Here is a 26395-nt window from a genome sequence, read left to right on the forward strand (position 1 = left end):
ATATGATGAACACACACCAGAACAATAACCTGCCGCTGACATCTATATCTGAGGTGGATGAAGAGATTCACCTTTGACCCTCGGCGCAGCGTGTCCGTGTTCGTCTCAGAGCTCTTCTCTTCATCTACGATCTTATCCTGAAATCAAAGAATTGGTTGACATGCAGAAACTATAATTACACATAACTATAACTTTAATGTGACTTTGGGTCGAGACCAGAGAAGACTATAGAAGTCTGTAAAAACCCTAGTGAATTACACTGAAGGAATTTTACATCTTGATTGTTTTTTCCTGTATTTTAAACACATACTTGCAAATAAACTGCACACTTCTCTCGAGTGCCCCTATTATGCTATTTTAAAGTTTCCTAATTATGTTTTGGCGTCTCCTACAACAGGATCACATGACTCCAAGGTCAAAAAACACTTTCATTTTCTCATAATACACATTACAGCATCAGCTCTTCTCTCAGTGTCTGTAGTCTCTCTAAACCCCGCCTCTCTGAGAGCCTGCTCTGTGCTGATTGGTCAGATGGCTCAGTCTGCTGTGATTGGTCTGCTCTGCTCTGATTGGTCAGATGGCTCAGTCTGTTGTGATTGATCTACTCTGCTCTGATTGGTCAGATGGCTCAGTCTGTTGTGATTGGTCTACTCTGCTCTGATTGGTCAGATGGCTCAGTCTGTTGTGATTGATCTACTCTGCTCTGATTGGTCAGATGGCCCAGTCTGTTGTGATTGGTCTACTCTGCTCTGATTGGTCAGATGGCTCAGTCTGTTGTGATTGGTCTACTCTGCTCTGATTGGTCAGATGGCTCAGTCGGTTGTGATTGGTCTACGGTGCTCTGATTGGTCAGATGGCTCAGTCTGTTGTGATTGGGTTTTACCGTATCAATCTCATCAAAGTGGATTTGCTTTGTCAGCAGAAAACAGCGTCTTCTCGACATGAACAACACGAACCAAACTCTTCCAGTCTCTGATACACTACAGTGTTTGAGGGCGGGGCAAAGAGACGCTGTTCAGCCAATCAAGACAAGAGGCTGGCATTATGCAAATTAGGTACAAACCTATGCTGGTTCAGCAGGAAGTGAGACTGGAATTACTGATGACTCGTTTCAGTTCAGAATCACTTCTTTCTTTTAGGAGACAAAAACTCCTAACTCATATCTGCACTTTTATCTTTGAAACTTTGCAGACCTTTTACATTCACAAACAGCTCTATAACACACGGCATGGACAGGAATATCTGAAAATCATATCAGGGGCACTTTATAACTGGTTGTCAAAAATCTTCAGTCATTTACCTTTGAGCTCCTCCTGATCAGCAGAGAGTGTCGCAGTTTCTTCCCCAGAGTCTATGAAGATCAACAGGACGACATTAACATGTGAAGGACACTCAGACTCACTCATGCTGAGTTTAGTAACTCGCACTGTACCTGCTTTCCGTTCTTCTTCGCAGTCCCATCGACTCCATCAAACGCTCCTGTGATCTAATGGCAAGAGTCAACAGTATTATGAAACCAGGTTTTTACAGTGTGAGAAGCTCGCCAGCAAGACACATGTGGTTTGGGTGGTTGCCAAGGCATAACTATGTGGTTGCTTAATGGTTTCTGTGGTTTTTAGCGCATTCCGCACCCTTAACATTCGAAAAACATCATATTTCTTTTTTATCTTCTGTAGTTTTGTTGATTTAGACTACATTAAATACATGCATCGAGGAGAAATATGTCGGCCAAGTATGTTTTGTGAGGTTAATTATTGACTGAAGATTATTATAATTATGTGTTCCCTTTCGTCCTGGGAACTCCCCCGACGACACGTCTCCGTTCCCTGAACTCAGGGAACGAGGGTTACATACGTAACCGAGACGTTTTAACTACTATTACATTCAATTTATTGTTTGATTTCAAAGACATTTTTGTATATATTTTTTGGGCTGCAGAGATTATTAATTATTATTTTAATTATTATTATTATGTGTTTATATTTAAAATAAAATAGAATTTAATGTTTAATTTTAAAGACATTTTTATCATTTTTTTGGGATGCAGAAATTATTATATTATTTTAATTAATATTTGTATTATTATTTATTTTATTTAGAGTAAAATATAATTTAATCTTTAATTTTAAAGACATTATTGTTTATAATCAATTTTTTTGTGTAAAATGTGTTAGGTTCGATGCTGAATGTAAAATGAAGTAAAACCGCTTGGGAAATTCTGAAAAGTTTTTTATATAATACTTTATATAAAAAAATGTATTTCAGTTTTGATTCAATTAACAAAAATGTTTTGAATAGGTTTAGTCATCTGGCGGTCTGACTCACCCGTACAGAGTCTCTCCGAAGCCTTAATTTCCCAGCCTGCAACAGAGAAAGAGCAGATGAAATGCCAGTATTTTTGCACCGGTTTTCTGCACTACATTTCACACATTAAGAACTTACTGGTTTCCATTCTGGAGAGAGTTCTGGACTGTGTTCGGGCCAGTCCTCCACACACCTTTCCTGTAAATCACGTTTCAGGTATGTAAGTGTATTTGTTTTCAATCAAGCATTACACTCTTCACAAGATTCATATACATATGAATCCATTTGAGGGCGTTTCTGCAACTACGTTTAAGAATTTAAATGAACTTTTTCCTTGTTGCAACATAAAGCTCAAATTAAAACCTGTCAGATTTTTAACATGCCTTCAGCATTTATCTTTTATCTACAGTCTGTCAAATTATGCAAAACATTTGAATAATTAAATAACTATAGAAACATTCTAACAATTATAAAACAACTTTTTTTCCTGAACCAACTGCAGATTTCAACAGCCGGGTTCCGGAAGTAAAAACTATTTACAACTATAACTTATAAACCGTTAAAGAGAGCCCTGCTATGAGCTACGAGCTTGTTAATCAATAGTATTTGCTTCTGTTGAAGCTGTTAGCCTGCATTTCAACTTAGTTTTAAAATAATCATGTTTTACCCATGAAGCTGTACAGAAAATTCCACAAACTTTAATTTGATTATGCAGTTTGCACTGCCTCATGGGACTGTAGTTCTTTCCATCACTAAAACCATTGAGTTCACAGTCTTGTATTTTATGTCCAATTATCAAATACTTTTTTGCTTCAAATCAAAGTTTGTAATGTTATGATGCTCCTCGTAGCTGGTTGGTTTGGTTTAAAGATTATAATGCTTTAACGAAGACTGTTTTGAAATGAAATGAAACGAATGGAAAAAAGACTTCAGGAACCAACGTGCTGAAACTGTGGCACACATACCTGACCGGTAAGAAGAACATCCTCATAAACTGGCAGATCGCTCTCGACCTCAGCCGTCATGTTCTGCCAGATCAAAACATTTCATGATAGTGTTGAACAGATAACAGAGCGTAGATAAGATGTGAATATTGCATTTAAACTCAAAAATACAATAATAGCAGAGTGAAAATAAAATTCAGGTAACGCTTTATTTCGATGGTCCACTTAAGACATTCTACTAACTACAAGTAACGTTTCTGCTTAATATCTGTTTTGATGCTCCCCAACAGACATTTTACTGACTAAAAGTAACTTTGCAACTACATTTCAACTTCTTCTACTAACCTGAACCCTAACCTAACAGTCTACTACAGTATACTAACCCTCTAATGAGAGTTTGTTGACATGTAGTTACAAATTAATGAGTTAGTTGACATGTAGTTGCAAATTAATGAGATTTAGTTGGCATGTAGTTGCAAATGAATGAGATTTAGTTGACGTAGTTGCAAATTATTGAGTTAGTTGACATGTAGTTGCAAATTAATGAGATTTAGTTGACGTAGTTGCAAATTATTGAGTTAGTTGACATGTAGTTGCAAATTAATGAGATTTAGTTGACATGTAGTTGCAAATTAATGAGATTTAGTTGACGTAGTTGCAAATTATTGAGTTAGTTGACATGTAGTTGCAAATTAATGAGATTTAGTTGACATGTAGTTGCAAATTAATGAGATTTAGTTGACGTAGTTGCAAATTATTGAGTTAGTTGACATGTAGTTGCAAATTAATGAGATTTAGTTGACGTAGTTGCAAATTATTGAGTTAGTTGACATGTAGTTGCAAATTAATGAGATAGTTGACATGTAGTTGCAAATTATTGAGTTAGTTGACATGTAGTTGCAAATTAATGAGATTTAGTTGGCATGTAGTTGCAAATTAATGAGATTTAGTTGACGTAGTTGCAAATTATTGAGTTAGTTGACATGTAGTTGCAAATTAATGAGATTTAGTTGACATAGTTGCAAATTATTGAGTTAGTTGACATGTAGTTGCAAATTAATGAGATTTAGTTGACATGTAGTTGCAAATTGAGTTAGTTAACATGAAGTTGCAAATTAATGAGAGTTAGATGACATGTAGTTGCAAATTAATGAGTTAGTTGACATGTAGTTGCAAATTAATGAGATGTAGTTGCAAACTAATGAGAGTTAGTTGGCATGTAGTTGCAGATTAATGAGATTTAGTTGACATGTAGTTGCAAATTAATGAGTTAGTTGACATGAAGTTGGAAATTAATGAGTTAGTTGACATGTAGTTGCAAATTAATGAGTTAGTTGACATGTAGTTGCAAATTAATGAGAGTTAGTTGGCATGTAGTTGTAAATTAATGAGATTTAGTTGACATGTAGTTGCAAATTAATGAGTTAGTTGACATGAAGTTGCAAATTAATGAGTTAGTCGACATGTAGTCACAAATTAATGAGATTTAGTTGACATGTAGTTGCAAATGAATGAGATTTAGTTGACGTAGTTGCAAATTATTGAGTTAGTTGACATGTAGTTGCAAATTAATGAGATTTAGTTGACGTAGTTGCAAATTATTGAGTTAGTTGACATGTAGTTGCAAATTAATGAGATTTAGTTGACATGTAGTTGCAAATTAATGAGATTTAGTTGACGTAGTTGCAAATTATTGAGTTAGTTGACATGTAGTTGCAAATTAATGAGATTTAGTTGACGTAGTTGCAAATTATTGAGTTAGTTGACATGTAGTTGCAAATTAATGAGATTTAGTTGACGTAGTTGCAAATTATTGAGTTAGTTGACATGTAGTTGCAAATTAATGAGATAGTTGACATGTAGTTGCAAATTATTGAGTTAGTTGACATGTAGTTGCAAATTAATGAGTTAGTTGACATGAAGTTGCAAATTAATGAGTTAGTCGACATGTAGTCACAAATTAATGAGATTTAGTTGGCATGTAGTTGCAAATGAATGAGATTTAGTTGACGTAGTTGCAAATTATTGAGTTAGTTGACATGTAGTTGCAAATTAATGAGATTTAGTTGACGTAGTTGCAAATTATTGAGTTAGTTGACATGTAGTTGCAAATTAATGAGATTTAGTTGACATGTAGTTGCAAATTAATGAGATTTAGTTGACGTAGTTGCAAATTATTGAGTTAGTTGACATGTAGTTGCAAATTAATGAGATTTAGTTGACGTAGTTGCAAATTATTGAGTTAGTTGACATGTAGTTGCAAATTAATGAGATAGTTGACATGTAGTTGCAAATTATTGAGTTAGTTGACATGTAGTTGCAAATTAATGAGATTTAGTTGGCATGTAGTTGCAAATTAATGAGATTTAGTTGACGTAGTTGCAAATTATTGAGTTAGTTGACATGTAGTTGCAAATTAATGAGATTTAGTTGACATAGTTGCAAATTATTGAGTTAGTTGACATGTAGTTGCAAATTAATGAGATTTAGTTGACATGTAGTTGCAAATTGAGTTAGTTAACATGAAGTTGCAAATTAATGAGAGTTAGATGACATGTAGTTGCAAATTAATGAGTTAGTTGACATGTAGTTGCAAATTAATGAGATGTAGTTGCAAACTAATGAGAGTTAGTTGGCATGTAGTTGCAGATTAATGAGATTTAGTTGACATGTAGTTGCAAATTAATGAGTTAGTTGACATGAAGTTGGAAATTAATGAGTTAGTTGACATGTAGTTGCAAATTAATGAGTTAGTTGACATGTAGTTGCAAATTAATGAGAGTTAGTTGGCATGTAGTTGTAAATTAATGAGATTTAGTTGACATGTAGTTGCAAATTAATGAGTTAGTTGACATGAAGTTGCAAATTAATGAGTTAGTCGACATGTAGTCACAAATTAATGAGATTTAGTTGACATGTAGTTGCAAATGAATTAGTTAGTTGACATTTAGTTGCAAATTAATGAGATTTAGTTGACATGTAGTTGCAAATTAATAAGTTAGTTGACATTTAGTTGCAAATGAATGAGAGTTAGTTGACATGTAGATGCAAATTAATGAGATTTAGTTGACATATAGTTGCAAATGAATTATTTAGTTGACATTTAGTTGCAAATTAATGAGATTTAGTTGACATGTAGTTTCAAATTAATGAGTTAGTTGACATTTAGTTTCAAATTAATGAGAGTTAGTTGACATGTAGTTGCAAATTAATAAGTTAGTTGACATGTAGTTGCAAATTAATGAGAGTTAGATGACATGTAGTTGCAAATTAATGAATTAGTTAACATGAAGTTGCAAATTAATGAGAGTTAGATGACATGTAGTTGCAAATTAATGAGATTTAGTTGACATGTAGTTGCAAATTAATGAGTTAGTTGACATGTAGTCACAAATTAATGAGATTTAGTTGACATGTAGTTGCAAATGAATTAGTTAGTTGACATTTAGTTGCAAATTAATGAGATTTAGTTGACATGTAGTTTCAAATTAATGAGAGTTAGTTGACATTTAGTTTCAAATTAATGAGAGTTAGTTGACATGTAGTTGCAAATTAATAAGTTAGTTGACATGCAGTTGCAAATTAATGAGAGTTAGATGACATGTAGTTGCAAATTAATGAATTAGTAAACATGTAGTTGCAAATTAATGAATTAGTAAACATGTTGTTGAAAATTGAGTTATTTTGCAAATGAATTAGTTTAAATGTTGTTGCAAATGAATGAGAGTTAGATGACGTAGTTGCAAATTAATGAGTTAGTTGACATGTAGTTGCAAATGAATGAAATTTAGTTGACATGTAGTTGCAAAGTCACTTATAGTTAGTAGAATGTCTAAAGTGGACTATCAAAATAAAGTGTAACCAAAATGCACTTGATTTCATCATGGATTGCGAAAAGGATTGATTGTCACAATCAGAGATATCACATTTTCGGACCAATGAACTTTCAGGATTTGTCATGATTAACTGTAGACCATTTGGGTGTTTTTAAACAGCGATAACGTGTTTTGTGGGCGGAGCATTTCTGCAGTCTATGGAAACCACAGAATAAAACAATAAAAAGATAATTTCAAGTTTATATCTCACAATTCTGAGAAGAAAATTTTGAATTGTGAGATATAAATATGATATTCTGCCTTTTCCCCTCAGAATCAAAGAAACCAATAACATGTTACATAGATAATATTTAATTAAAAATATAAAACATGTTGTGAAAACTTTTTTCCTCAAAATTGTGATATAAATTAGCAACTGTGAGAATTATTATTATTATTATTTTTTTATATATGTTTAAATATTATCTATGTAAAAGGTTATGGGTTTCAATGTTAGATAGTAGTCTAATAGTAGGTAAATCAAAGCAGGTTTCATCAGTCCAGTCTGTCTGTTTAATGGCTTGCCAACATAAACGTCTGCGTTATTCTGTAAAAAATAAGACCATCTTTTTTTTTGCATTCTGATTCTGACATTCAAAGGCACAACAAGACCGTTTTTCTCTTATTCTGTGGATTTCACTCATTTGCCTAGCAGTTTTCCATACAGTGGGGTCAGCTCACAAATGGTCTATAGACAAGATTTTTAGAAAAAGGCTGCTTAATGAAACAAATATCATGACAACACACAACTTTCTTCTTTGGAAAAATGTGCACTGACAGATTGCGCACAATATTACCAGAAAAGTGTTTAAAGAGAACAATAAGCAAATATTTTTGCTCGATACTGTAATATTTACTTCATGTTGATAAAAATACTACAAATACATATAAATAGCAACTAGATCATATAAAAAAAATCAAAATGATTTGTCTGAAAATAAAATTATCCCTCTACAGTTTTGTTTTGTGTAAATGGACTTTAAATTGGACTTGAATTGTATAATATTTGTAATCCTATGTGCAAATTATATTTACCTGTACTGTTATTGTAGCATTAAAAAAAAGAGAGAAAGAGTTCTGTATCCAGACTAATTTTATCATCAAATCACGTCCACAACATCCACTACATCTCCCACAGAACACTAATATGGGGAAAAGGAAAGGGATGAGAAGGAATAATGAGAGAAGTTTCCGGTAAAGGAGTGATACCTGAGGCTGATGGACGCTCTTAGGGGCTTTACTGCGGAGAGCAGGTTTCGGCGGACGCCTCCTGAACATCTACAAGAACAAAACAACTGGCTTTTTTTTTTGGGTGAGAAATAAATGGGTCTAATGAAACCCTAAATACCCCATGAAATGATAAGATGAGTGTTTCCTGCTGAAACAGGAAGTTGGAACCTGACATCGGGGTTAGTCAGTCAAGAGAGCATTTGATTGGATAAAAATCAACGTAGTGCAACATAAGTCATCGATATTTTGATTTGGGAGAGAAAGATTGTATTTTATATTATCTGTGTATATGTTTGCAATCTATCATCGTATTAAAATGTTAATTTTGTCTTACTTTGTCTTATTTTGTAAACTTTTAGGACCCTATCATACACACAGCACAATGCAGCGCCAGGCGCGGCGCGAGTGTTTTTTTGCTAGTTTCAGCCCGACGCAGTTTTCATTTTCACGTCATGCGCCATTTAGTTTACATAGCAAATGCATTTGCGCCCATGGGCTGCTGGTCTGAAAATGAGGTGTGTTCTGGCACATTGTTGGCGCGTGGCTATTTTGAAGAACAGAAATAGACTGTGCTATTGACCAACTGAAACCTTAAGTCAATGGCGCAATATTTCTTTTGTTATTTAAAGAGCGGGGCGGGTCCACAACGCACATACACTCTGCTTATTACACACACACTCTGCTTATTACACACACAGGGACACGCAGCAGCACACAAACATGCCAAATATTAAAATCAAAGCATTACAATGTAAAATATTCTTATTGTGTAAATAAACATATGGTGGAATCCGCTTATCCCATAGATGGTCTCACTTTAACCTCACACACACACACACACACACACACACACACAGCTTTATCCTTGCGCATGAGCAGATCCGTTTCCTCTCTGGAGACGCGTTCGGTCTTTCCACTATCAAATTCCGTCATGTAAATAGCGAATCCCCGATGCCACGAGCGCAACTGGCATTTAAAGGGAATGGGAGATGAGACTCTAAATTTGGTTTATTGCACGTAAAGCCCAAAACACACCCATTACTCATTAAGAGAATAGAGACAACCCTTTTAGACCATGCGCCGGGAGCGCCGACCATTTTTCCCGTCGTTAAACTAGCAAAAGTGGATTTGGACACGCCCTAAGTGAACTTGCGCCCTGCGCTTTAGACCATGAGCTTAGATCGTTAAAATAGGACCATTAGAGTCACACTAGTTAATAGATGAGCTCAAAACCAACAGATATGGATTAAAAGCCAGTAAACTTGATTTCATGGGGTCTTTAGTGGACAGATGTTCTCACCAGGTCTCCGGTGGAGGTGTTTGTGGAAGGAATCTCTTGAACGGCTCCAACATGAGACGTTGGAACGTCCTGCTTCGTCTTTTGACCGATGCGAAGCAGATCATTATTGCTCTTCTGATTGGACAGAACTTCATTCTGAGGGTCGAACAGAGGATCAAACGCCTTGATGTCAGAGACGTTGGTTCCTGCGGTGAACGAAGGCGTCTTGAAAATATCATCAGACACAGGATCAGTGTTAGAGAAGAAACTGTCTGTTTTAGTGGACGCTTCTTGGAAAACATCGGTGGAATCGAACGCTGATGTGAAAGGAGGAGTGGCTTGGGATTTGCTCTGTCTGGAGAGGATGAAGTCCAGCAGAGGATCCCTCTGATTGGCTGAAGACGAGGATTCTGTGTTCTGATTGGTTGAGCTGCTTTGTGTCAGATCAGTGTCCACTTTGTCTTTAAAAGGCTGGAAAATGTCCGTTTCTTCACCCCAAATGCCTGATGTTGATTGAAACACATCAGGTGTTTTGTCTTCATGAAAATCAGGTGGAGGAAACACAACCCAGTCTGAAGTCGCGAAAGGATCGCTGTCCACATTAAAGTCTGGAAACAGAGGCGAATGTTGAATGCCGTTGCTTTGTCCTGTTACGTTTGGGAACACAATGTTTTCCTCATCAACTGTTTTCATGTTGAATTCCTGCAAACACAAGCATATTCAACGGGACATTTGAGGATTCAATGCCATATACATACACTATTTTTTTTTTTTAATTATGTCAATGCATTTTATTATCCGCAAGGAAACAAATGCAACTAAAATGTTTGGGGTTAGTAAGATTTTTTTTTGGTTTCTTTAAGAAGTCTCTTCTGCTCAACAAGGCTTCATTTATTTGATCAAAAATACAGTAAAAACTATTTAAAACAGCTGTTTTCTACGTGAGTATATTGTTAAAATGTAATTTATTCCTGTGATCAAAGATCATTACTCCAGTCTTCAGTGTCACATGATCCTTCAGAAATCATTCTAATGATGATTTGATGCTCAAGAAACATTTATGACTATTATCAATGTTGAAAACAGTTGTGCTGCTTCATATTTGTGATGAAACCGTGATACATTTTATAGTTTTTGGGATTCTTAGATGAAAAAAAAATTTTTTTTAAAGAAAATGGAATTTATTTGAAATAGAAATCTAATGCATCAATTAAATGCATCCTTGCGGAATAAAAGTGTTAATTTCTTGATAAAATCTTTCTGTCCCAAGACTATTGAACGGTAATGTAAGTGTGAGATTGTCATGATACCTGTGGGTTTGAATAGAAAGGATTCAAGGAGCTGTTGATCCCATTCTAGAGGAGAGAAAATCAGAAATAAAAAGTTTAGATTGGATAAAACCAGTTAAAAACACATACATGGGCATTCATACATTTCACACACACACACACACACTAGTGCAAATAAAGCTTCCTTATCGGTGTGTCAATGGTTCCATGAAGAACCTTTAACATCCATGCAATCTTTCCCTTCCACTAAAGGTTCTTCAGATTATTAAAATGTTCTTTACAATCAGACAAAAATGGTTATTTTAAGAACTGTTCAATGAGAGGTTCTTTGGGGACCAAAATAGTTCTTCTATGGCATTATTGCCACAAAAAAAGAATAATTTTGGAACCTTTATTGGTACTATACGGTTATCCGGACCAAATGTGATGACCTACCCCAACCCCGCCCCTAAACCTACCCGTCACTGGGGTTACGACCAACCAAGAGCGGTTGTGGTCACGTGTGGTCCGGATAACCGTATAGTACCCTTTTATTTTTTTAAGAGTGTACACTAAAGTGATCTATTTGTACATGTGCACTGTTACGGCCTGGATCGATGATCCTCAACTACAAATATGTGAAGATCTTTACTTGAGCTGCATGTGTGTCAAATGGACTGTCTGCACTCTGATATATTCATTTTGTTAAATTATTTAATACGAATTAGATGTTAATCAGAATCTCACCTCCATAATCAGACCGGATGCACCAAACACTGAATCAGAGTCCTGTGACAGACACAATAAAGGAGATGGACAGATGGAATAAGGTTAGATAAGTTCCACAGCACTGTATACTTGTATTTGTACTGGGTTTATTCCATAAGTTATTTAAAACAACAACAACAACATCAACAACTTAAAGACATGTGAACTATCCAGCTAACAAAAATGTGTTCTAATAACTTGTTTTACTAATGTATGTACTTCTTAATTTTCAAAGCATCAAGTTTTTAAAACGTTTTTTTCCGGTTACACTTTATTTTAAGGTGTCATTGTTACAGTGTAATTATATATTTAAGTACTGAGTACTACATGTACATGCACTACAACTACATGTACTTACTATAGGGTTAGGGTATGATTAGGATTTGGTTGAGGGTTAGTTGCACGTAAATTATGCATAATTTACTGTTATTACTATGGTAAGTACATGTAACATAAGGACACTGTAAAATAAAGTGTTACCCGTTTTTCTTACTCATTCGAACCTAAAGGGAACATTCCATTGTATCATTATTCAAACATTATGGCAACGTTACTTTTAAATGTTATCTGGACGTTCTGAAACAAGTAACAGTTCAATAAAGTTAAACGAAAACGTAAAAAAACAAGACAAAAACAACAACAACAACATTTCATTAACATTGCATAAATGACGGTTTTGTGCTGACGTTTGGGGAACATTACTGAAGATGAGATAACTTTGAACGAACGTTCTATTAACGCTTTTGTAACGTCTGCGAATGTTCCCTGTTACGGGCTGATCACTTGATCATGATGAGTTGCAAAAGCAGTTGCATTATAACAACGTAAGCATTACTCCTCACAGGAACTATGTGACGTCAATGATGACTGACATGTGCACACCTACGCTAAGCCACAATAAAGCCTGAAAATGCGTTTAAAGACATTCGAAACCATGCAAAGAATGAGATTAATTTCACTCAGATTCAATATAAACAACATCAGTCCTGTATTTACTCTACACTGAAAAATTATAACATCTAAAATAACTGGTACGTAAGTCAAAATAGTATTTAACATTGCCGAATCAACCTAAATACACTCATTTATACCAACACAATGAATTGTATGGATATGTAACAGTATTATAGCTAACGAAACTTTCTTTACCGGCTCAGTATCGCTGTTTTCAGTAGACATGCTAATGCAGTGAAAGAAACGCGCTTGTGTTTTCCTTTAGCATCACATGTGCAGCTCACTGTATTCAATGTTTTTTTTTTTTTTTTTATCGTTGCAAGTTTGACGCATATACATTTTAACAAAAAAACAAACTTACCATGTAGCCTGTGAGGTTTCCAGAGAGGCTTATTACAGGAAACCTGTGGACGAACTAAACTAAAGCACTCACCAAACTTGTTATGTAAAAATAATAAACTAAACGAAACGCAACAGCTGAAGCTCGCGTGTCTTTCAACACTCACCTGAGGAAAACTGTGCGAACCTGCCATTCCTGTCTGAGCATAACAGCTGAAACACACTGAACTCAAACCCCTGTCTGTCCTGTCTGAGCATTAACAGCTGAAACACACTGAACACAAACCCCTGTCTGTCCTTTCTGAGCATTAACAGCTGAAACACACTGAACACAAACCCCTGTCTGTCCTGTCTGAGCATTAACAGCTGAAACACACTGAACTCAAACCCCTGTCTGTCCTTTCTGAGCATTAACAGCTGAAACACACTGAACACAAACCCCTGTCTGAGCATTAACAGCTGAAACACACTGAACTCAAACCCCTGTCTGAGCATTAACAGCTGAAACACACTGAACTCAAACCCCTGTCTGTCCTTTCTGAGCATTAACAGCTGAAACACACTGAACTCAAACCCCTGTCTGTCCTTTCTGAGCATTAACAGCTGAAACACACTGAACTCAAACCCCTGTCTGTCCTTTCTGAGCATTAACAGCTGAAACACACTGAACTCAAACCCCTGTCTGAGCAGTAACAGCTGAAACACACTGAACTCAAACCCCTGTCTGTCCTTTCTGAGCATTAACAGCTGAAACACACTGAACTCAAACCCCTGTCTGAGCATTAACAGCTGAAACACACTGAACTCAAACCCCTGTCTGTCCTTTCTGAGCATTAACAGCTGAAACACACTGAACTCAAACCCCTGTCTGAGCATTAACAGCTGAAACACACTGAACTCAAACCCCTGTCTGTCCTTTCTGAGCATTAACAGCTGAAACACACTGAACTCAAACCCCTGTCTGAGCAGTAACAGCTGAAACACACTGAACTCAAACCCCTGTCTGAGCAGTAACAGCTGAAACACACTGAACTCAAACCCCTGTCTGTCCTTTCTGAGCATTAACAGCTGAAACACACTGAACTCAAACCCCTGTCTGAGCATTAACAGCTGAAACACACTGAACTCAAACCCCTGTCTGAGCAGTAACAGCTGAAACACACTGAACTCAAACCCCTGTCTGTCCTTTCTGAGCATTAACAGCTGAAACACACTGAACTCAAACCCCTGTCTGAGCAGTAACAGCTGAAACACACTGAAAACTAATGCAATGCAAAGACATTCTCTCATTAGCTTGCACATTAAAGTATAGAGGACAATGACAACAGCAATGCAAACATTTCAGGATTGGGTTTACATTCAAGTCAACTATGATATTTACCCATCATATTTTTTTAAAATAATAATTATCTTTATTACAATGAGTTTACGGGAAAATTAGATCTCGTTCAGTTGTGATTTGAGGATATATATATATATATATATATATATATATATATATATATATATATATATATATATATATATTCTCAAATCACAATATAAATATATATATATATATATTTACTAACTCAGAACCTTTCCTATGCATTTCAAAATCAGGAACAGCATATTTGACACAGATTTAATGTCATCTGATAATTATGCTATGTCATAATGATCGAAATTAATTTAGCCTTCAGTTGACATCCAACTCTTTAGTTCTTCTATGGTGAATAATTTGCTTCCAGTGCCAGATTAGATAGATCATATAATCACTTTAACCTATGTAATTTACAGTAGGCACGTGCTCTGTCTCACCACAAGAGGGCAGTAAACAATTTTTATTCATAATAAGTACAAAGACTTTAGCCTATAGATTCACTTAAAGTACTGTCAAGATTATTAGATGGTAAATAAGATAATATTGTCATTTTAAAATGGTATAAATTATGCATACGCAAAGGACTTCAAAATAATAAAAACAGAAAAGAAATTAAATTTGCTTTGTAATAAAATTCATACACAAGCACAATGAATGGAAAGGTTTTAAAGGTTGAGGGAGACAGAGGCAAAGAAACAGCGTTAATGCAAATATCAATTTCACCGGCAACATTTGGGCGTTAAACAGGCTGGAAGAGTGCAGCCAATTAGCTGTGGATTTGCACATATTTTAATATTATTTATGTCGTTCTACCTTGTTGTGCACTATTGGTTTATAAAGTCAAAGGAAATCATTAAAGGGGTGGTATAATGCCCTTTTCACAAGATGTAAAATAAATCTCTGATGTCCCCAGTGTGTGTGTGTGTGAAGTTTTAGCTCAAAATACCCCACAGATATTTTTATATAGCATGTTAAAAATGTCACTTTTTGAGGGTGAGCAAAAATGCACCGTTTTGTGTCTGTTCCTTTAAATGCAAATGAGCTGCTGCTCCCGGCAAAGAGGGGCGGAGCTTCAAGAGCTTGTGTGTGTCAGCAGCTCCATTACCTCACACACACACACACACACACACAAAACTTTTAGCCTTTTATGTTCAAACCGGAGTCAGAATGATGGAGAGACTCTAGAAGAAGTGACAACATGTAGAAGCAACAGGACGTTTCTGAATGGTTAGTTGATGAGTTTATGAAGCTGATGTGTAGCTATCTTCAAGTCATTGATTAGCATATTCTGTCATGATACTCTAAATCGTGCTCCGGGGCGGGGTTCATGTAAATTTTAGGGTTGGTGATGTCACTAACCCGGGAGGAAGCTCGTGTAGTCTCTACCAGCCGTGAGGGCCAATTCAAGATGGCGGCGAGACCGGACGCGATTTGAATAGACCTGTAACGACTGTTGAAGATTTCTGCTCAAATTAACATTTAGAATTTAATTTTGCTGCTAAAAGTTTTTTTCACTGATTGCTCGACTGCAGTGTTATTGAATTTCATAGTTCTCTTACGAGAGTTCTCTCGTACTGCGTCTTAGCTAAGACGCTGCGGGAAAAGTCTCTTTTCACGAATATTGAAGCAAAAAATTATCCTTAATTTTAATATTTGTAAAACGCATTTGCCACAGTATGCAGCCATAGGCAAGACGGCTCGTTTGCTCATTGGCTGTTCTACTAGCAAATGCATAAGCCTATCGAGCGCAGGCTGATGCAACATCAGACCAATGAGGCCACTTCCCGCCGACGCGGGCGTGGCCTCGCCCTATAAAGGTAGCTCGAAAAGGCTGACTCACTTGATTTTTCACCTCTTCAGCGAACCTCTCACATCGCTGGATCTCGGATAAGAAGCAAGCGTCGTCTGAGTGCAAGCACATCAGCGGGACGAGCCATCTGAAGTCGCTGGCCTTCGCCGCCTTCCACTGCCGTACCTGCTGCGCTTTCCGGCGCTCATATCCTTTTCTGTTCCTCTGTGTGTGTGTGTGTTCGCCCTGCGACACACACTCGTAAAAGAGCTCGCGTCTTTTTAAAGATGCCTTCCTGCGGCTCGTGCCGAGCCCCACTCAGCGAGGGAGACCGTCATGTCATCTGTGTCTCCTGCCTGGGTGAAGATCATGCAGCGCTCGCGCTCGCTGACGGCGGCTGCCCTCACTGCGAGCTTATGCCTTTGGTGACTCTGCGGACTCGCCTGGCAGTTTTCTCCGAGCCTGCACTCCCCGCCGCGTTGCCGCGCCGTAAAAAGCGCCGCTCCCAGCGGATTCCGGAGCCCTCTACAGCCCGACCGAGCTCGCCGGAGCGCCCGCTCGCTTCGCCGGCCTCGCCTGTATCACTTCCTGATGCTCAGCGCCCGCAGTCTGCCGCCGCTTCATCAGAGGAAGTCGATTTCAAAGCCGCGTCGGGGGATGAGGACACGTGCTCTCTGTTAGCTTCGGGCAGCGGCGATTGGTCGAGCTCTGAGGATCTCGCGCTCGCTGCTCGTAAGCCTAGCAGACGAGCTAACATCGAGAAGGAGTTGATGCGGGTGCTCTCGCTGGCCGCGACGAGTCTCGGCCTCGAGTGGTCTGCACCAGCACCTCCCTCTCGTACCCGGCTGGATGGTAGCTTCCTTCCCGGTGAGCATGCTTCCCCTGAGTCTAAGCCCGCCCCCTTTCTTCCTGAGCTTCATGAAGAAGTGGCAAAGGCCTGGAACGCTCCCTTCTCAGCACGAACTCGTTCGTCTGTTTCTCCAGCATTCTCCGCCCTGGACGATGCTAAAAACAGAGGCTACCAGTCACTTCCGCCGGTTGAACAGGCGATAGCGACGCACCTTTGCCCGCCCTCTGCTGGACGGCAGACGAAACCAGTGTTGCCATCCAAAGCCTGCCGCACGACGTCATCGCTGCTCGCGCGAATCTTTTCCGCTGCTGGGCAGGCTGCGTCTGCACTACACACCATGGCCACGCTGCAGATTTTCCAGGGAGATCTCCTCCGTAAGTTGGACGAGATGGGACCTGATGCAATCTGCCTCGCGGATTTGAGAAGCGCTTCGGATCTCACCCTTCGCGCTACTAAGTCTGCCGCTCAAGCTATGGGACGTGTTATGGCTTCCGCCACTGTGGCTGAAAGACATCTGTGGCTGACGTTTTCAGACATGGCCGAGTCTGAGCGCACCGCGTTCCTCGACGCCCCGCTGAATCCCACTGGCCTCTTCGGATCCTCTGTCAATGAGTTCATAGAGAGATTCGCAGAGGACCAGAAAGCGTCACAAGCCTTCAAGCACTTCCTGCCGAAGCGCTCCAGTTCTGCAGCGAGTCGTGCTAAGCCGACCCAGCGGAGCTCTCAGCCACAGCCCCCTCCTCCTGCTGCGTCATCACGACAGCAACGCAGCGCGAGACCTCGCTCTCGCTCTACCAGCCGTCGCCCCGCGCCGCGTGGTCCACGGCAGAGGATTGTGGTGAAACCGGAAGCCCCGAACACATCCTAGCACGCCTAGGAAAGCGCCGGTGTACAAGTCCCGCTGCGGCCGGACTCACACCCAAGCGCGCCGCTGTTTCAGTTCCAGGTATTGCGACTGTCTCAGCGTCTTATGCAACGCGCAAGCCCGTACAGTTGCCCGCTTGCCTGCACACAAAAGCCGTTTTCACGGCTACCCAGATATATCCCATAAAGAGTGTATTTTCTGGTGTCCCGGCCACGGCCGATGGTGCTATAAATGTAACGCTGATGCCCACTTTTCAGTGCCCATCCGTACACACAAGCACAGCCCTTCACACAGGGCTCGCGCCCATAAAATCGACTCAAGTCGATCGCGCGCACTGCATAGTAGACGTGTCCACTCCTCAGTGCACACGATCACTATGTCACGCACGTCTGACGGTTTCTGTAAAAACGAAACCTGTGCACGTTCGCTCTGCTCAGGCAGACAACGCGCCAGAAGTAGTAAAGGTGCGCGCTTCCAGCCCACACTTACTCACAGACGATATGAGTCCCACGGGACCCGTTCAGCCCTCCCTCACTCAGCTAAGCGCCATAGTGGGGTCGAGGACGAGCGCTCTGCCCGCTGTCATCAGCGCGCCCCACGCCTCGAATGCCACAGACATAACGCCTGTGTTACAGCACACCGAAGCGCTTCCGTTGCTCAGCCAACAGAGTGCGCTTCGCATCCAACCCTTAGCCATCCATGCAGATGCATGGGCAGCGCTTCCAGGGGTTTCGGAATGGGTGCTAAGCATTATAAAGAGAGGCTACTCGCTACAGTTTTATCGACGCCCTCCCCGCTTTACGGCGCGTGTCGAAACTACGGTGAATTCGGAAGTAGCACACCTACTCCGAGCCGAAATTTCAAAACTGATGAGCAAAGGGGCTATAGAGCCTGTATCTCATGCTCAAAGCGAACGGGGGCTGTACAGCAGATACTTTCTGGTTCCCAAAAAAGACGGGGGCTGCAGACCCATACTGGATCTGAGACAGCTGAACAAAGCATTAGTGAAACGCAGTTTCAGAATGCTTACGACCAGGAAAATCCTCGCGCATATTCGCGAAGGAGACTGGTTCATGTCAATAGATCTGAAGGACGCGTATTTTCAAATACAGATAGCGTCACGTCACAGGCAATACTTGAGATTCGCCTTCGACGGTCAGACATACCAGTATACAGTCCTGCCATTCGGTCTGTCCCTAGCACCTCGCACATTTACGAAGTGCATGGACGCAGCGCTCGCCCCTCTCAGACTCAGAGGCATGCGAGTGCTGAACTATTTGGACGACTGGCTGATTCTGGCTCATTCACGATCAGAGCTCGTGGAGCACAGGACCATGTTACTCGATCACCTCGAGAAACTCGGTCTCAGAGTCAATTGGACGAAGAGTTCACTGAACCCCAGTCAAACGATTTCGTTTTTGGGCATAGTTCTGGACTCACAGTCTATGACGGCGCGGCTGTCGCCACAGCGCGCGCTCGGCATTCAGCGCGCAGCGAGATCTCTCCGCTGCGACGCGTCCTTCCCGCTCAAGACGTTTCAGAAGATGCTAGGTCTCATGGCCTCAGCATCGCCAGTTCTTCAGCTGGGCCTGCTCCGCATGCGCCCCCTACAGTTCTGGCTGAAAGCGCGGGTACCACGCAGAGCGTGGACTTCTGGTCGATTGCGCCTCAAGGTCAACCAGAGCTGCGTTACAGCTCTAGAACCTTGGACGGTGAACGACTGGTACCAAACAGGTGCAAGCCTGGGGACTTCCTCGAGAGTGAGAGTGGTGTCCACGGACGCCTCCACCTCGGGATGGGGAGCGCTGCTCGAGGGCAGACCGTTATATGGCCTGTGGTCAGAACGGGAAAAGCTCCGACACATCAACTGTCTGGAAATGCTGGCAGTAGAAAACGCGCTGACACGTTTTCATCCCCATATCAAGGGCCATCACGTCTTAGTCCGTTCGGACAACATGTCGGTGGTGTCCTACATAAATCGCCAGGGCGGTCTCAGATCCCGAGATCTGTACAGGTTGGCGGAACGCCTCCTGGTATGGGCTCAGCACAACTTGCGCTCGCTAAAAGCAGCTCATGTGCCTGGGATACAGAATGTGGGTCCAGACAGGCTGTCCAGGAACAACATTCCCGCGGGCGAATGGTCTCTACACCCACAAACAGTCCAGCTGCTGTGGGAGAGATTTGGCAGAGCGGAAGTGGACCTCTTCGCGTCCAGCGAAAACGCTCACTGCCCCGCGTTCTTTTCCAAGAGCGAAAGCGCGCTGTCCCAGAGGTGGCCGCGCCGCCCGCTCTATGCTTTTCCCCCCGTCTCCCTCCTTCCAGAGGTGATAGAACGAGTGAGGGAAACGAAATGCTCAGTGCTGCTTGTAGCACCACTCTGGAGGAACCAACCTTGGTTTCCAGAGCTGATGCAGTTGGCAGACACTGCCCCATGGCCGGTGCCATTGAGAAGGGACCTTCTCTCGCAGGCCAGGGGCTCGATTTGGCACCCTCAACCGAAGTTGTGGGCCTTACACGTGTGGGCTCTCAACGGTTACCCGCTGATTTCTCAGTAGGAGTGCTAAATACTATCACTCAGGCTAGAGCACCGTCGACTCGACGGCTCTATGCCTCAAAGTGGTCGGTATTCTCCAGTTGGTGTGTGGCTCGGGGATGCTCACCCCTCGACTGTGAGGTAACGGAGGTTCTCTCCTTCCTTCAAGAGCTGTTGGATAAGGGCAGAGCCCCATCCACGCTCAAAGTATATGTGGCGGCTATCGCAGCGTTCGCTGAGACAACGCTCGGTCAGTCGATAGGAAGGAACGATTTGGTCATCCGCTTCCTCAGGGGAGCTAGGAGACTGAACCCTCCCAGACCCCCGTCGGTCCCTGTTTGGGACCTCTCTACGGTCCTGGAGGCCATGAAAGGTTCCCCTTTCGAGCCCATCCAGACGATTAGTCTCAAACATCTGTCATTTAAGACAGTGTTTTTGCTGGCCCTTGCTTCAGTGAAGCGCATAGGGGACCTGCACGCGCTCTCGGTGAGCCCGTCGTGTCTGGAGTTTGGGCCTAGTGACTCGAGAGTCATACTCAAACCTAGGCACGGCTATGTGCCGAAATCCCTCAACACGCCGTTTCGGGCTCAGGTTATATCCCTGTCCGCCCTGCCGGTGTTAGAAGAGGAAGGAGACTTGGGCTCTCTCTGCCCTGTCAGGGTTTTAAGAGCCTATGTGTCTCGCTCTGCTGCCTTTAGACAGACTGAGCAACTATTTGTCTCGTTCAGTGGACGTTCCAAGGGAACGGCTGTTTCGAAACAAGGCCTATCCAGATGGATAGTTGACGCCATAGCGTTGGCATACACCTCCAGGGGTCTTCAGTGCCCGCTGGGTGTCAGAGCGCACTCCACGAGAGGCGTTGCCTCTTCGTGGGCCTGGTCTAGTGGGATATCTCTACAGGATATTTGTATGGCGGCAGGCTGGGCCTCGCCGTCTACATTTATCAGGTTTTATAACCTCGAGGTTCCCGCTTTGCAGGCTAAGCTGTTATCGGTGTAATTGAACACTGAGAATGCAAGCACAGTGCGTTACTACTATCTTACGGGCAGTTTTACGTAAGACCCATATTCCCACTTTAGTCAAGGGTGTCTTGTCTAAGTGATGTCTTATATTACGTCTGCGGACGCAGCCACATATCAGAACGGAGAGTTCCTCCTCTTGTTCTAGGACTCTATGTCAGTCCCTCTGGTGATTGTGCACTGTAAATCCTGGGTCAGCCTCCAGGTTTATGGTTGTTAATCCCTGCACGCACGGCGTCTTACATTGGGTTCCCGCAGCGTCTTAGCTAAGACGCAGTACGAGAGAACTCTCGTAAGAGAACGTACTCGGTTACTAACGTAACCTCGGTTCTCTCTAGAAGAGGGAACGAGTACTGCGTTCCTTGCCGTGCGTACGATTCACTTTGGTTCGCTTCTTCGTTGAAATAAATCAAGTGAGTCAGCCTTTTCGAGCTACCTTTATAGGGCGAGGCCACGCCCGCGTCGGCGGGAAGTGGCCTCATTGGTCTGATGTTGCATCAGCCTGCGCTCGATAGGCTTATGCATTTGCTAGTAGAACAGCCAATGAGCAAACGAGCCGTCTTGCCTATGGCTGCATACTGTGGCAAATGCGTTTTACAAATATTAAAATTAAGGATAATTTTTTGCTTCAATATTCGTGAAAAGAGACTTTTCCCGCAGCGTCTTAGCTAAGACGCAGTACTCGTTCCCTCTTCTAGAGAGAACCGAGGTTACGTTAGTAACCGAGTACGTTTTTTTCTGCTGGTTTTCGGAAAAATAGCGTCTTATTATTCAAGCTAGTCATTGCTAACTCTGCAGCTAGCATAACAGCGCAATGGAAGTGGTGGCAAATAAGGAAAAACGAACTGCCCGAGAAATACACTCTTATGCATGCCAGGCCAGTGTTTTTGAGGAGTGTGTCTCATCTCCTAACACGCCTACAAAACCTCAAATGAAAAAGGCAAGAGGCAACGAAGAACAGCCATCGCTTCTGGAACTTCAGGATACTATCATCTCTGCCGTCATCGATAAGATAAACGAACGGGCGGATCAGACAGACAAGGCGGTACACTACAATACAGTCCAGATAGATGGTCTGAAAAAGTCTTTGGACTTTTGTCATAAAGAAGTGGCAGATCTGAAAAAACAGAATAGCATCTTAAAAGCTTCATGCGAGACACTCCAGAGAAAAGTCAGTGAAATGGAAACTAAAGTAAATGAGAGCGATCGGTACAGCCGACGACAGAACCTACGTTTGCACGGGATCCCAGAGAGAGAGGATGACAACTTGAAGTCTCGTGTGCAAGAGGTCTGCCGTGCGGTGCTGTCGGCTGGTGAGGTCGGAGCAGTGATGGAGGCAATCGACGTCGTCCACAGAATTGGGAGACGCAAAGATGGCAATTCCAATCAGCAACCAAGACCAGTGATCAACCGGTTTGTGTCGAGAACAGCGAGAGACTTAATCTGGAGGGCATCTAAGAAGAGTGAGTTTCTGAGCAGCAAGAAGCTTCGTTTCAAAGAAGACCTGACCGCTGAAGACAGAGCCATTCACGGACGGCTCTGGCCAACTGTAGAAGCGGCAAGAAAGAGAGGAGAGAAGGCTTATTTCGTGGGAATCAGAGCATTTGTGAATGGAAACGAAATTAAAGACACCTGAAAAGTAAAGATCCTGTATGCTCTGTTGAAGTGCAACTATATCTTAAGGTAACCCCCCATGTGTAATAAGGGGCATTGAGGCAGCTAATGATTACATTAGAGCAGTTATCTCTGCAGTTTTTGCAAAGAAGTTCATACAGTTAACGTTATTTGTTCTGAGTTTTTATGTCTGTATCTGTTTTATCTGTAAATGCCAGAGGTGCTAGAGACCAATTGAAAAGGAAATGTTTATTTTTATTTTTTCAAAACAAAGGTGCTGATTTTTATTTTATACAGGAGACTCATGCTACTAAATCGGATATTTCTTTTTGGGAGAGTCAACGGGGGAAAAATATATGGTTTTCATTTGGGAGTAAACCGGTCAGCAGGGGTCGCTATCTTACAGGGAAACTTTAAAGGGCACATTATTAAACATTTAGCAGATTCAAATGGGAGATGGGTAATAATGGTTGTTGATGTAGATCATTCCCAATTCAATATTACAAACATCTATGCGTGTAACAACAAAAAAGACAACAAGCTATTATTTACAACAATAGAAAATAAAATTAACCAGCTGATTACAACTTTTCCTACGGCCAAGATTATATGGGGAGGTGATTTTAATACAGTTATGGATGGAAATCTGGGTAGATGGCCTCCAAGAAACAGTTCTTCAGATGAGTTGGAGAATGTATGTCAAAGGATGAGTCTTGTTGATATCTGGAGACACAAAAATCCCAACAACAGCATATATACTTGGAGTAATAAAGATAGGTCACAGCAGTCCCGTATAGATTTCTGGTTGATCTCTTCGGAGATCGATGACAAGATGGTTTCAGTTCATATAGAACCTACTGTTCTCACAGATCACCAAGCCATTTATATAAAGATAGATTTAATAATACTTAGTTACAGACCAAACAGAGATTATTGGAAATTAAACCAAATGCTGTTACAAAATAAACAATTTAAGGATGATGCCGCCGTGATAATTGGAAAATATTGGAGAAAAGCTAGTCTTGATGACAACTTTGGAAGCTGCTGGGAGCTGATGAAATTTGAAGTTCGTAAGTTAGCTATAATACTAGGGAAGAAAATAGCCAAAGACAAGAGAGAGGAAGAATCCAGAGTTATCACTAGATTAATAAAGCTATCAGAGAAAGTTAATTTAACTGGATGTGAATTTACAGAACTAACTTCTTTACAACTTAAATTGGACAAGATGTATGAAGACAAAGCTAAAGGGGCTTTTGTCAGATCTAGGAGGAAATGGGTTGAAAAAGGGGGAAAATGCACTAAATATTTCTTTAATCTAGAAAAAATAAACTTTGAAGTATCATCCCTAAGTAAATTGAAAATCAATGATGTTGTCTGTGATGATAAGATCCAGATATCAAAATACGTTGCTGATTTTTATCAAAGATTGTACTCTACTGATGTCGAAAATGCAAAAAATATGGATCTCTTCCTAAAAAGTAAACAAAATTATATTGATGTCACTGATGATGGCTTTAAATTGGTTTGTGACAGAGAGATTTGTTTATCAGAAGTGCAACAATGTATTGCCTCTCTAAAAGAAAAGTGAATTTTACAAGGTTTTTGACCATTTGTTAGCTCCTTTTTTAGTTAAAGTTTATATAGAAGCCGTTAAGAAAGGGGAACTCCCACCAACTATGCGACAAGGACTTAAATTAATTAAACTGATACCCAAACCAAACAAAGATAAATTAAGTATTGAAAATTGGAGACCAATTAGTTTATTGAATAGTGATGCTAAAATATTTGCACTAATTTTTGCTTAAAAGATTAAAATCAGGGTTAGATGATATAATTGATGAAGAACAATCAGGCTTTATGCCAGGCCGGAATATAGGTAATATACGTTTGATTTTGGATATGATTGATTACAATGAATGCATAGTAGATGATAGTTTTGTCCTATTTGTCGATTTTTATAAGGCATTTGACACAGTTAGTCATCAGTTTATGTTAAAAGCGATCAAATGCTTTGGTTTTGGAGAACAGTTTTTAAAGGCTATTCAAACTCTATACAGAGGATGTAACAGCTCAGTTAAACTTGCTCATGGCACAACTCCTAGATTTGAGGTCGGTCGTGGAAAACGACAAGGATGTCCCCTTTGCCCTTTTCTTTTTCTCCTGGTTACACAAATCATGGCCAGACATATTAAAAATGCCCAGTTCCAAGGTATATTGACATTAGGTACAGAATTTAAAATTTCACAGTTAGCGGATGACACGGCATTATTTCTCCGTGATAAGCACGAGGTTATCAAAGCAATTGATTCTATCACAAAATTCTCCGAAGTCTCGGGTTTAAGAATGAATCTAAATAAATCTGCCTTGTTGTCACTAAAGGAATGTGACTTATCAGTCATAAGTGGTATTCCTGTTAAAAATACAATAACATACTTGGGGGTTATCATTGATAAAAATGAAAAACAAAAAAAGGCGTTGTAATCTCAATTTTGACCCCATAGTAGAGAAAATAAGGAAAAGATTTAATATATGGTTGATGAGGGACTTGTCACTGAATGGCAGAGTTCTATTGTCTAAGGCAGAAGGGAAATCACGTGCCGTCTATCTATCTTTATCCATGATGGGAATGCCAGCTAGTGTATATTATGGAAGAGGATTAGGGCCAAGCAATAATAAAAAAATAAAACCATCTCGAAGATTAAAGTCATTATAATTCGAGATTAAACTCGTTAAATTTCGAGAAAAAAAGTCGAAATACAATCTTGAGAATAAACTCATTAAATTTCGAGAATAAAGTCGTTGTGTTTCGAGAAAAAAAGTCGAAATTAAAGTCCCTGTAAAGTCAAAATGTGTTCTGAGTTTGTCACACCACAGAAACATGTGTTATTAGCCACCCAGCCTAATTTGAATGATAAAAAAAGCCGGCAAGTACATAAAATAAGCTATCAAAATCTTGAAAAAATGAGCAGTAATCTCTGCTCTCAAACGCTGGGGGCGTGTCCGCTGGCTGCGCTGAAACCACGCCCACTCGCGGGAAAGCTGCCGTCGCCGACTCGCCACACTCAACTGTCACCGCTACAGCCGGAATGGATGCTCCTAGGTTTTACAAAGCCATACATGTTCGAGCCTGGACTACCTACTATAATTATAACATAAGCACACAAGGCAACTTACACTCATTGGTGGGCACGCACTGCGTCATCAACAGTAGGGGCGTGTCCAGGAGCTCAGGGGCTCCAGTGCGTCATCAACAGTAGGGGCGTGTCCAGGAGCTCAGGGGCTCCAGTGCGTCATCAACAGTAGGGGCGTGTCCAGGAGCTCAGGGGCTCCAGTGCGTCATCAACAGTAGGGGCGTGTCCAGGAGCTCAGGGGCTTCAGTGCGTCATCAACAGTAGGGGCGT

General features: G+C 40.9%; 1 protein-coding gene and 1 long non-coding RNA gene across 2 annotated transcripts; both read right to left on the reverse strand.

The window, feature by feature from the left end:
• Window positions 1-71: 71 nt before the first annotated feature.
• LOC311287940 lies at window positions 72-1487 on the reverse strand. Its single transcript, XR_014626851.1, has 3 exons — window positions 1433-1487; window positions 1301-1351; window positions 72-137 (listed from the first exon to the last, which is right to left on the reverse strand). It is a non-coding gene; the product is annotated as an uncharacterized lncRNA (long non-coding RNA).
• Window positions 1488-8433: 6946 nt separating this feature from the next.
• LOC311287908 (uncharacterized protein) lies at window positions 8434-13234 on the reverse strand. The gene is made up of 4 exons (XM_084405027.1): window positions 12984-13234; window positions 11648-11689; window positions 10943-10987; window positions 8434-10334 (listed from the first exon to the last, which is right to left on the reverse strand). The coding sequence occupies exons 1-4, from the start codon at window positions 12984-12986 to the stop codon at window positions 9633-9635; spliced, it is 792 nt and encodes a 263-aa protein (XP_084261153.1). The 5' UTR covers window positions 12987-13234; the 3' UTR covers window positions 8434-9632.
• Window positions 13235-26395: the final 13161 nt, after the last annotated feature.

The sequence above is a fragment of the Rutilus rutilus genome, assembly GCF_951802725.1.
Source record: "Rutilus rutilus genome assembly, chromosome: 3".
NCBI lineage: Eukaryota > Metazoa > Chordata > Actinopteri > Cypriniformes > Leuciscidae > Rutilus > Rutilus rutilus.